This window comes from Eptatretus burgeri, chromosome 1, assembly GCF_056783735.1.
Source record: "Eptatretus burgeri isolate ZD-2024b chromosome 1, Ebu_testis_v1, whole genome shotgun sequence".
NCBI classification, from domain to species: domain Eukaryota; kingdom Metazoa; phylum Chordata; class Myxini; order Myxiniformes; family Myxinidae; genus Eptatretus; species Eptatretus burgeri.
The window spans coordinates 102,100,858-102,113,969 of NC_140961.1; the positions used below are offsets into that span (position 1 = coordinate 102,100,858).

Sequence of the window (13,112 nt, forward strand, 5' to 3'; positions counted from 1 at the left end):
GCCAGGGTTTGAATCCTGACCCGGCAATAAACTTAGATTTTTGCTTAATAGGCAGGGTGTTGCATCTTGGTGTGAGCAGTCCCTTGAATGAATGTTAAGCTGGGTGTACCACAAGCTGAGATTAAGCTGAGTGTACCATAAGCTAGCATTAGTGGATGGACGTTAAGCTGGGTGTACCACAAACTAGGACTAGTAGATGGACGTTAAGGCCCGGTCACACCTTGATGTTTTAGCCAGTGATGGCAACGTATTAAAATGTATGTAAAACGCTGGCTTACGTTGAACTTTTGATGTTTTTTTTTAAAGATTCGGACGTATTCATAGCGACTTGGTCTTATGTATAACGCATTGGTAACGGACACAGAACGTTTCGTTGTGTTATAGATAACTTATACCAACGAATGCTGAACCTGTTGTCGGCCTACACAACCGATGCCCAACGATAGTCTAACTTAGGCATAGCGCGTTGCATGCATCGCCGACGATGTCGTGACGTAGCCTGTTAAAAGGCTGACGCACAACGATTCGAATCATAACTGCCGTAGAAATGGAAGTGACAACATCGCGGTCACACCTTGGCGATCTTGCCAGCGTATGCCGACCTAAGAAAAATGTGTCAAACGTTGGGGCACGTCAAATACGGTATGAGTAAGTTTGGTATACGTAAGCCTGGTGTTGGCTCAGTGGTTAGGGTGGCGGCTTGGGATCCAAGGGTCCTGAGTTCAAGCCTCGCTGAATTACTTCACCAGGGGGTTGACTCAGCCTGCCATCCTTCCGAGGTCAGCAAAATGAGTACCAGCTTGCTGGGGATGATCGAATCATTCGAGTATCCTGCGTCGGAGTGGCGACCCGTCCAGGAAACTGCTTCGGCAGCACCGACGCTTTGCACAGAGTATGGTCCCAATGGATGGATGGATGGTATACGTGAGTAGAACGCTAAAGTACGCTATCATACGTCGTAGTGAGTAGAGTAAGTCAAGAAATTTTAAACATGTTCAAAATTTTTGGACGTACTCGGCGTATCACACACGTTCCGCATGCGATGGGGATAAGTTGTACACACTATATGTGGATGCTTACACACGTCCACAAAGGCTACTTATAAGCTACTCATAAGTCGAAACACGTCGCGGTAATGTCTTTTTTACGCGAAACTTAAGTTTGACATGCTTTGAACCAATTCTTTACGTAGTCCCAACACACATAGACGTATGTAGACGTATTCCAATGACGATTTGTGGTGGACAAAAAAAAAATAAATGAACGTGTTTCTAGCTTACAACTGCCATATAAAGACGTGTTCCCAGCGGTTTTGGGAATTGGTATATAAAAATGCTGCTCATAAAAGGGGAATCCACCAGTGTTTTCGAGTCCTCTTTGAGTCGATGTCCATGTCAGCAGTAACAGTATCAGTATCAGTATTAGTTTGTTCATGTTGGCAGTAGTAGGTGAGTGTGAGTGTGAGGGGGAGGGTGTGGGTTATGATGGATCCTCCTTGCGTCCACATGTCCACGGGTAGGAGACATCTTTTCACCATTGTTCGAAGTTCTTCGCGGCTAATTTTTTATGGGGCTTTTTCAACAATGAGCTATAGCTTGTTTTTACGATTTAGGTCTATTCATAACGGGTTGGACAAATGCACAATGAACTAACAATGTGCATAGAGCGCTTTGATTACTTATAGATACGATATACCAACGAATAATTATCGTGAAGCCGGCGTTCACAAACTATGCCCAACGATAGCCTAACTTATCCATATCGTGCAGCAGTTTATCTTTGCCGGTGACGTGGGGTTTGCTATTCATAGGCTGCCACTCAACGATTTAAATGGCTGCATCTGCACTATTGAAAGTAGACGCTTGCGCTCAACAATTGGATTTTTTTTACACTCAACGACTTTTAAACGGTACCAATCAGCTATTTTCATTGTTTACAATGAACGATTTAAATTGCTGTCACTCGCCTTTGTTTTTTGACGCTGGGGTTTTGAAATTTGAAGCGTTTCTTCTGAACGTGTTAAAACGCTCAAACTCGACTATTTTAAATAGACGCTGCCGATGGACAATTGGAATCATAGCCAAGCTAGACATCGAAGTGTGAACATCCTCGTCATGCCAAAGAAAAGTTTGAAGACTGCTGCAAATAAGTGTCCTGGCCGTGGCCGTGGACGTTGACGCAAGGACGATCCATTATACCGACGTCTTTCAGCCTATGAGTAACTTAAAAGTAACGTCTGTCGATGTGTGGCAACGATTGCGTAACGTGCCAACAACACGTTAATCATAAGTTAGAAATACGTTTCGGGTACGCTAAACATTACCTCGGCGTGTCTCAACTTATGATTAACTTACAAGTAGCATGTGTTGACGTCTGTCAACGATCGCAGACCGTGCATACAAGTTGTGGCCAGCGTAGCGGAACGTGCGAGTCATACGCCGGCATACGTCGTGAAATTTCAAGCATGAAAAAAATTTGAGAACCAAAAAGTACGTTTAAAGCCAGCGTACAACGACGTATGGCAGTGTTTTTCAGCGTGCTCTCAATGTTATCAAAACTTACCCATAACGTATTCAACGTGTGCCAGCGTTTTAGAAAAAAAATTCAAAAATCGGCATACGTTGGCTAAAACGTCAAGGTGTGACCGGGCCTTTAAGCTGAGTGTACCATAGGCTCGAATTAGTGGGTTGATGTTAAGCCAGGTGTACCATAAGCTAGCATTAGTGGATGGACGTTAAGCTGGGTGTACCATAAAATAACATTAGTGGATGGATGATAAGGATCACATGGTGTCTTTTACAAAGAGGAAGCAAGTAATCACTGATCGCGTGAACAAATGGACCAAATACTCAATAACATCATGGAGTGTTTATGTTAATAAAAACTGCAATCAGTACTTAAATTACTGGTTAGCAAAGTCGAACATGCCATGAACTTTTTAAGACAACAGGGATGTATCTCACTTGTTATCACATGATAACTTCAACGCAATATTATTTTCCCCCAAAATTTGATAACCGACACGATTGACTTTCGTTAACTTTTGTGAGCTTTCAACAACACGAGTAAGCAACTGGAAAAGCTTATACTTCAAAAAATCTGGACTTGCTAGGCGGAAAAGCCGGCGTTTCGACAACAATCCACTTGCCTTGATCACCGCAGATGTTAAAGTGAAGAAACTTGAGAATCGCCAAGTTACCTCGGCCGGTGGGAAGGTGACTTGGTCTGTAGACCAATCGAGGTGTCATGTCATAAAAAAAAAAAAATAAAAATAAAAATTAAAAAAAATCGCAAATCACCATTTTTGTTGAGAGATGGTGATTCAGCTCTTTTGCAAATGGATTCCTTTACACCTCAAGCAAACCACTGTTTCTTTGTCTAAGGTGACCACTTGACTATCATATCAAAGCTGTGACCATGCAGCTTCAAGGGCGTATACACAGCAGCGTTCAAAGCCTCTTCATAAGCTGGTGAAGATGTTGGTTCATACAGGCCTTAATGGTTTGCCGAGGTTCGCCAACGTAGGTCTCAGTGGATGGGTCTTCACATCTGTTGCCATACACCAAATCACGTTTCCTATCCTTCTGGATCTTGTCCTTAACACGAGATAAATGGCCGAGTAGAATTCTGCAGGGTTTTATGATGAAACAACATCAAACTTAGAGAAGGAACTTCTCACTTTCTCAGACAGCCCAGCAACATATGGAATGGTCACAAGTCATTTTCTTCAGCTGTGTCCTGTTGTTGTTCACCAGACATTATGTTTTTGCTACTTCCCACCTTTAAAAAACACCAGAGGGTAACCACACTGACTGAGAGCACTCCTGATATTCTCCATCTCACAATTTCCCCATGTGTGTGGTCAGAATAGTGTGCGAATGACAGATAATTTATGGATCAGTGGGTGGTGTGAATCAAAGTGCAAATAGTGGTTGGTATGTGTGGATTTCCTGAACACTTCAAAATCCAAGTGGCTGTCACCATTCATGTGAACCTTGCAATAAAGAAAGGCTAACTGATCATTGTTGTAGGCTTGGTGGTCAAGGTGTTTGGCTTGGGAACTTCGGGACCTGAGTTTGAGCCCCGTTGGTCACCGAATTAACGCCAGGTGGGGTTGACTCAGCCTGTCATCCTTCTGAGGTCGGCGAAATGAGTACCAGTGTACTAGTATAGGGGCACATCAGCAGCATAATCGTGCTCCAACAAAATGATAGCTGCCCAGCAGCGAAGAAGGCGGCGGCGGCGAAAGAGAAGATGCAGAAGGAGAAGGAGAAGAACCACAAGTCGGATTGTGACCAAGCTTATTGTGTTTTATAATCCTCCAAAAAGGCTCACACTTCTGATAATCCTTCTCATTCAAAATGACTACACATGCTTTGAAAAGGACAGCACTCTTGAGGACAAATAGGATGTGGATCACATTGTGGATCTGGTGGCCTTATGCTTGAACTCGACCCACTTCAGACAACAACATGGTTGTGCTGTTGGCTCCCCCATCTCACCAAATGTTGTCAATGTATACATGGAAAAAGTTTGAAAGTGTTGTGCTGGAGAATTATAGTGATTCCAAAACAAAATTATGGTTGAGGTATGCATTTGATACCTTTGTGGTTATAAAGTGTGAACGGCAAAACATTTTTACTTACCTGAACAGTGTGGATGAGAACATCCAGTTCACAGAAGAACCATACAACAATGATCAGTTAGCCTCTCTTGATTGCAAGGTTCTCATGAATGGTGATGGCTGTGGTGTATTGGCATACGTGCGCAGGGCACACTGCGGGGAGCATTGTGGGGGCGTGGAGGAGTGGTTTTGGTAGTCACGTGTCCGCAAGGCTTATAGGTGTTCGCGCCGCTTGAGGCGTGTGTGTAGTCTACAGTAGTGTGTATTCGGACGGGCAATAAACAGAGTTTGACAACCCTCACGACTCTCCTTGCCTCACTGCCCTCCGGACACTACAATGGCCACTTAGATTTTGAGGTGTACAGGAAACCCACGCATACCAACCACCATTTGCAGTTTGATTCACACCACCCACTGATCCATAAATGAGTCGTCACTAGGAAGAGTACCCGCACCAAGTGACGGGAAAAGTGAGCAAAAGTATCCGCCCTCAGTGACTGGAAAAGTTGAAGTTAATTCATCAATTTAAATGTTTCATAGACTTTGAAAAGGTCAATTGTTACACTCTTGGTTTCACGCCAAACCAAAGCTCTGAGCTACTTATACTATCCGCTACAAGATTGTGGTGCAACATAAGGTGGCAGAGGTTAGACTCGTCTGAAAAAAAAAAAAGTGCAAAATATCCTGGTTGCGAAATAAAATTTTGCATCAGCAGTACTCATGGCTCTTCTGTCATTTCAAAAGTGAATGTTGAGCTTTTCAATGCAACGCGAGAAGCAGCCACTGTAAACAGGAGACAAACAAATGCACAGACACCACAGTTAAAAATAAGCAAGGAAAAAAGACAAAATGTCATCGCCTCCGTTGTTTTAGTAATTTTGCTGGACGGAGGGAAAAGGCTTATTCATTTTACCCCATATTTATTTACAGCTAAAATGGTCACCAGTCTGCCATTTTTGATAAGATCACAAAATAAATTTAGGTGCAAATGTATGCCATTGTGTACTGTGCTTGTGCCAGATTTGAACAAAATCGACCATACACGTCCGAGATATGGTTGGGACACATTTAAGTAACAAAATGGCTGCTCGTCAGCCATCTTGGATCTGATCTCAAAAAACAAAAATGGCATGCATATGCAAGTTATCATTTATCATCTGTGTGCCAAGCTTGAACAAGATCAGTAAATGAATGTCCAACAAATGGTTGAGTACATGTTTGATACCACTTTATTTTTGCTTGTTTTTGTTTAACAACTAAAATGGCCATCAGTCGGCCATCTTGGATCTGATCTAAAAAGAAAATGGCGTGCGTCATACTTTATCTGTGTGCCAAGTATGAGCATGGGTAAATGCATGTTCGAGAAATGTTTGAGGACATGTTCAACATTTTCCCACCTGAGCGGAAAATGAGCGGGATTCGTATCAAAATAAAAACAAGACACATGCCGAGGCTCGGGGTCTATTGTGCCTGATGAAACCAGCGAAATGTTGTTGCCAGAGACTGGGTCTGCTCTCACTTTTTTGCTCAAATTAATGGAATCGATAGAGTATTTTTTACTTTGATTGGAAGCGCCTTCTTCTTTAAAAATGTATAACCCCAACATATTATATATATATATATATATATATATAAATAAAACAGTCATGCATCGCTTAATAACGGGGATACGTTCTGAGATTTCATCATCATAGAGTGTACTTACACAAACCTCGATGATATAGCCCACTACACACTTCGGCTATATGGTATAGCCTAAATTTCTCCTTGACTACAAACCTGTGCAGCATACTGTTAGGATCATCAATATCATTGTCCGCCACCTTCAAATCTTGTCCCACATCCAAGATAGAGGCAATACGCGTTAGTTTTACCTTTGTGCTGTTCATGACGGCCATGTGTGTTGTTAGCGGCTCCTTACAATCTCCTCTCGCATCGATTAATTATAGAAAGATGAATAAATAGCATTTGGATTTTATAAATAATCAGAGCATTGATGTTATAATTTATAAATGAAGAAACGAGCACCGGTCAGTTGTGCGATATATTTTATCAACATAAAAAGCATTACTAAAAATTAATTTGCGTTTTAATTTCTACTGTAACAACAACGATTTATTCGCGGATTTCTTTAATGCAAAGGTAATTTACGTGCTCGAAGGTTAACGTGCAAAAAACGGGTCAAATAGGGCGAAAATAGGGGTGTTTTAGGATGTTAGGTCAACATTTGGTCAGTTTGAACGCAGATTTTCTTGAATCCAGATTTATCGCGACCCGGCTTTTTTCACGATGACATTTTATGGACCTCAACAATCATGTTATAACGGGGCCACACTGTAGTTGTTTATTATCATTATCAAGTATTATGTACTGTACATAATTGTATGTGTTATACTGTACTTTTAAACGACTGGCAGCACTACGACATCACTAGGTGATAGGAATTTTTCAGCTCCATTATAATCTTATGGGACCACCGTCGTATATGCGGTCCGTCGTAATGCGGCGCATGACTATATACACACACACACACACACACACACACACACACACACACACATATAAACACACATATAAACACACATATAAACACACATCTACACACAAATACACACACACACACGAGTACGTGTGTGCACTCTTTTCCGACTACACAGGCGGGGAAATTATGTGAGGAGAATATTAGGAGTGCTCTCAGTAAATGCAGTTTCGCCGGATGATATCTTTTAAAAGTGGGAAGTAGCTAAAACATCACATCGGCTGAACAACAGGACACAGCTCAAAAAAGAAAAAAAAATGAAATGAGTGACCATTCCATATGTGGCTGGGCAATCTGAGAACGTGAGAAGATCCTTCTCCGAGTTTGGCATTGTTACATCGTATAAACGCTGCAGAATTCTGCTCAGCCATTCATCTCAAGTTAAGAACAAGGAAACGTCACTTGGTATATGGCAACAGATGTGAAGACACATCCACAGACACCGACATCGGAGAAAGTCAGCAAACCCTTAAGGCCCGTATGAACAAACATCTTCATCCAGCTTATGAAGTCTTTGACCTCTGCTGTGCATCTGCCCTTGAACCTGCATGGTGACAGATTTGATAACAGTCAAGTGGTCACAATAGACAGAGAAACAAAGTGGTTTGCTGGAGGTATAAATGAATCCATTTGGGAAGAAGTTTAATCACCATCTCAACAAAAAGGGCAGTTTTCAATTGCTGTACAGTCATGTTCTGTACGTGGACCAAAGCTATAACATCTCTTCCACACCGTCATGTAACGCCAAGATTTGTCTGCAGAACAACCCACTTCAGCAAAGGACGAGGTCAAGTGGCGATGCTCAAGCTTCTTCTTGAGTTTAACATTTACCATGATCAGAGCGAGTGGATTGTTGCTGAAACGTTGGCTTTACCGACTAGTAAATGCAGCTTTTTTCAATTATGAACCTTTACCATTTTAATTTGACGGGATGAATAACAACCTGCATCAATACATTAGTAAGCACCATTTGTGAGGTGAGCTTTCAGCAACATCAGTAAATATCTGTGAGGTAAGCTTTCAGCAACATTAGTGAACATCTGTGAGGTGAGCCTTCAGCAACATCAGTAAACATCTGTGAGGTGAGCTTTCAGCAAAATTAGTAAACACCATCTGAGGTAAGCTTTTAGCAACATGAGTAAACACCATCTGTGAGGTGAGCTTTTAGCAACATTAGTAAACACCATCTGAGGTAAGCTTTTAGCAACATTAGTAAACACCATGTGTGAGGTAAGCTTTTAACAACACGAGTAAACACCATTTGTGAGGTAAGCTTTTAACAACATTAGTAAACACCATGTGTGAGGTAAGCTTTTAACAACATTAGTAAACACCATGTGTGAGGTAAGCTTTTAACAACATTAGTAAACACCATGTGTAAGGTAAGCTTTTAGCAACATGAGTAAACACCATTTGTGAGGTAAGCTTTCAGCAACATTAGTAAACACCATTTGTGAGGTAAGCTTTCAGCAACATTAGTAAACACCATTTGTGAGGTAAGCTTTCAGCAACATTAGTAAACACCATTTGTGAGTTAAGCTTTTAACAACACGATTAAACACCATGTGTGAGGTAAGCTTTTAACAACACGAGTAAACACCATGTGTGAGGTAAGCTTTTAACAACACGAGTAAACACCATGTGTGAGGTAAGCTTTTAACAACATGATGAAACACCATGTGTGAGGTAAGCTTTTAACAACACGAGTAAACACCATGTGTGAGGTAAGCTTTTAACAACATTAGTAAACACCATGTGTGAGGTAAGCTTTTAACAACATGAGTAAACACTATGTGTGAGGTAAGCTTTTAACAACACGAGTAAACACCATTTGTGAGGTAAGCTTTTAACAACATTAGTAAACACCATGTGTGAGGTAAGCTTTTAACAACATTAGTAAACACCATGTGTGAGGTAAGCTTTTAACAACATTAGTAAACACCATGTGTAAGGTAAGCTTTTAGCAACATGAGTAAACACCATTTGTGAGGTAAGCTTTCAGCAACATTAGTAAACACCATTTGTGAGGTAAGCTTTCAGCAACATTAGTAAACACCATTTGTGAGGTAAGCTTTCAGCAACATTAGTAAACACCATTTGTGAGTTAAGCTTTTAACAACACGATTAAACACCATGTGTGAGGTAAGCTTTTAACAACACGAGTAAACACCATGTGTGAGGTAAGCTTTTAACAACACGAGTAAACACCATTTGTGAGGTAAGCTTTTAACAACACGAGTAAACACCATGTGTGAGGTAAGCTTTTAACAACATGATGAAACACCATGTGTGAGGTAAGCTTTTAACAACATGAGTAAACACCATGTGTGAGGTAAGCTTTTAACAACATTAGTAAACACCATGTGTGAGGTAAGCTTTTAACAACATGAGTAAACACTATGTGTGAGGTAAGCTTTTAACAACACGAGTAAACACCATTTGTGAGGTAAGCTTTTAACAACATTAGTAAACACCATGTGTGAGGTAAGCTTTTAACAACATGATGAAACACCATGTGTGAGGTAAGCTTTTAACAACATGAGTAAACACCATGTGTGAGGTAAGCTTTTAACAACACGAGTAAACACCATTTGTGAGGTAAGCTTTTAACAACATTAGTAAACACCATGTGTGAGGTAAGCTTTTAACAACATTAGTAAACACCATGTGTGAGGTAAGCTTTTAACAACATTAGTAAACACCATGTGTAAGGTAAGCTTTTAGCAACATGAGTAAACACCATTTGTGAGGTAAGCTTTCAGCAACATTAGTAAACACCATTTGTGAGGTAAGCTTTCAGCAACATTAGTAAACACCATTTGTGAGGTAAGCTTTCAGCAACATTAGTAAACACCATTTGTGAGTTAAGCTTTTAACAACACGATTAAACACCATGTGTGAGGTAAGCTTTTAACAACACGAGTAAACACCATGTGTGAGGTAAGCTTTTAACAACACGAGTAAACACCATTTGTGAGGTAAGCTTTTAACAACACGAGTAAACACCATGTGTGAGGTAAGCTTTTAACAACATGATGAAACACCATGTGTGAGGTAAGCTTTTAACAACATGAGTAAACACCATGTGTGAGGTAAGCTTTTAACAACATTAGTAAACACCATGTGTGAGGTAAGCTTTTAACAACATGAGTAAACACTATGTGTGAGGTAAGCTTTTAACAACACGAGTAAACACCATTTGTGAGGTAAGCTTTTAACAACATTAGTAAACACCATGTGTGAGGTAAGCTTTTAACAACATGATGAAACACCATGTGTGAGGTAAGCTTTTAACAACACGAGTAAACACCATTTGTGAGGTAAGCTTTTAACAACATTAGTAAACACCATTTGTGAGGTAAGCTTTTAACAACATTAGTAAACACCATGTGTGAGGTAAGCTTTTAACAACATTAGTAAACACCATGTGTAAGGTAAGCTTTTAGCAACATGAGTAAACACCATTTGTGAGGTAAGCTTTCAGCAACATTAGTAAACACCATTTGTGAGGTAAGCTTTCAGCAACATTAGTAAACACCATTTGTGAGGTAAGCTTTCAGCAACATTAGTAAACACCATTTGTGAGTTAAGCTTTTAACAACACGATTAAACACCATGTGTGAGGTAAGCTTTTAACAACACGAGTAAACACCATGTGTGAGGTAAGCTTTTAACAACACGAGTAAACACCATTTGTGAGGTAAGCTTTTAACAACACGAGTAAACACCATGTGTGAGGTAAGCTTTTAACAACATGATGAAACACCATGTGTGAGGTAAGCTTTTAACAACATGAGTAAACACCATGTGTGAGGTAAGCTTTTAACAACATGAGTAAACACCATGTGTGAGGTAAGCTTTTAACAACATGAGTAAACACTATGTGTGAGGTAAGCTTTTAACAACATTAGTAAACACCATGTGTGAGGTAAGCTTTTAACAACATTAGTAAACACCATGTGTGAGGTAAGCTTTTAGCAACATGAGTAAACACCATTTGTGAGGTAAGCTTTCAGCAACATTAGTAAACACCATTTGTGAGGTAAGCTTTCAGCAACATTAGTAAACACCATTTGTGAGGTAAGCTTTCAGCAACATTAGTAAACACCATTTGTGAGGTAAGCTTTCAGCAACATTAGTAAACACCATTTGTGAGTTAAGCTTTTAACAACACGATTAAACACCATGTGTGAGGTAAGCTTTTAACAACACGAGTAAACACCATGTGTGAGGTAAGCTTTTAACAACACGAGTAAACACCATTTGTGAGGTAAGCTTTTAACAACACGAGTAAACACCATGTGTGAGGTAAGCTTTTAACAACACGAGTAAACACCATGTGTGAGGTAAGCTTTTAACAACATTAGTAAACACCATGTGTGAGGTAAGCTTTTAACAACATGAGTAAACACTATGTGTGAGGTAAGCTTTTAACAACATGAGTAAACACCATGTGTGAGGTAAGCTTTTAACAACATGAGTAAACACCATTTGTGAGGTAAGCTTTTAACAACACGAGTAAACACCATGTGTGAGGTAAGCTTTTAACAACACGATTAAACACCATGTGTGAGGTAAGCTTTTAACAACACGAGTAAACACCATGTGTGAGGTAAGCTTTTAACAACACGAGTAAACACCATTTGTGAGGTAAGCTTTTACTATTAGTAAACACCATTTGTGAGGTAAGCTTTTACTATTAGTAAACACCATTTGTGAGGTAAGCTTTTACTATTAGTAAACACCATTTGTGAGGTAAGCTTTTACTATTAGTAAACACCATTTGTGAGGTAAGCTTTTACTATTAGTAAACACCATTTGTGAGGTAAGCTTTTACTATTAGTAAACACCATTTGTGAGGTAAGCTTTTACTATTAGTAAACACCATTTGTGAGGTAAGCTTTTACTATTAGTAAACACCATTTGTGAGGTAAGCTTTTACTATTAGTAAACACCATTTGTGAGGTAAGCTTTTACTATTAGTAAACACCATTTGTGAGGTAAGCTTTTACTTTTAGTAAACACCATTTGTGAGGTAAGCTTTTACTATTAGTAAACACCATTTGTGAGGTAAGCTTTTACTCTTAGTAAACACCATTTGTGAGGTATTCTTTTACTATTAGTAAACACCATTTGTTATATAAAATTTTGAAAGTGTAACTTTGTTTGTCGAATTCAAGCCAAATGACACAATTTTCAGTTTGATTTGCTCACCAACCATCTTGACACATCTTGTCGGTTGTCACCAATCACGGTAAAAGAATATATCATTCATACATCTCTCCTTTAAAAACAAGTCCGACGTCCACCACAGACAGCCAACATCTTCCTGTCATGACGAGTCATGACCCTCTCGCCCCTTGGAAACACCAAACTCCAGGTTTACGATCCTCCCGCTTTCTCAAGTAGCAAAAAACCATCTCAAAAAAATAAATATTTAAATCACAAGAATAATATTTTTTTTGTATTTTAAAAAAGAAATTCATAAGCCGTACCCGTGTTACGTAAGGACTACGAGCCGACACCTCCACATCTAACTGGAACAACTAACCCTAACACTCGACATCACAGCAATGGACTCAAGTAGCACAGAAACAACACAACGGCTTCACAGTTCCTCGATCGCCGACGCAATCGTTCCAACAAACGGAAACGGCATTTTAAGAAAAACAACCAGGAACAAAGATCAAAGGCGTCCGTGAAGCCTGCACGAACAAACCTGAGGAATAAATCGAATTATCCTGACACGTCTTCGAACTCAGAAAAAGAGCGCGTTCGATTTGAATTTTAAAAACACGGGACAACATTCATTGGTCAACGGCTAGTCACGTGCGATGAAACAGGGCAGGAAAACCCTTTTTCAAAAAAAACGAACCGGATGTTTTCGCCCATTAACTCACAACAAACATCTCCTTCCTGTACGCATGCGCAGACGTTTGCATTCAAGCA

General features: G+C 40.0%; 1 protein-coding gene across 5 annotated transcripts in view; it reads right to left on the minus strand.

The window, feature by feature from the left end:
- LOC147035073 (carboxy-terminal kinesin 2-like) overlaps window positions 1–13,018 on the minus strand; it is a 122,894-nt gene extending 109,876 nt beyond the window's left edge. Inside the window, exons 1-2 of one of the 5 annotated variants that reach the window (XM_085893343.1) lie at window positions 12,883–12,985; window positions 3,149–3,225 (exon numbers count right to left, since the gene is read on the minus strand). Coding sequence is in view for 2 of the 5 variants with exons in the window: in XM_085893349.1 (XP_085749475.1) it covers window positions 12,378–12,394 (17 nt within the window). In the remaining 3 variants the exon portion in view is untranslated. The other 4 variants (XM_085893325.1, XM_085893333.1, XM_085893349.1 and 1 more) reach the window with 4 other exon arrangements.
- Window positions 13,019–13,112: the final 94 nt, after the last annotated feature.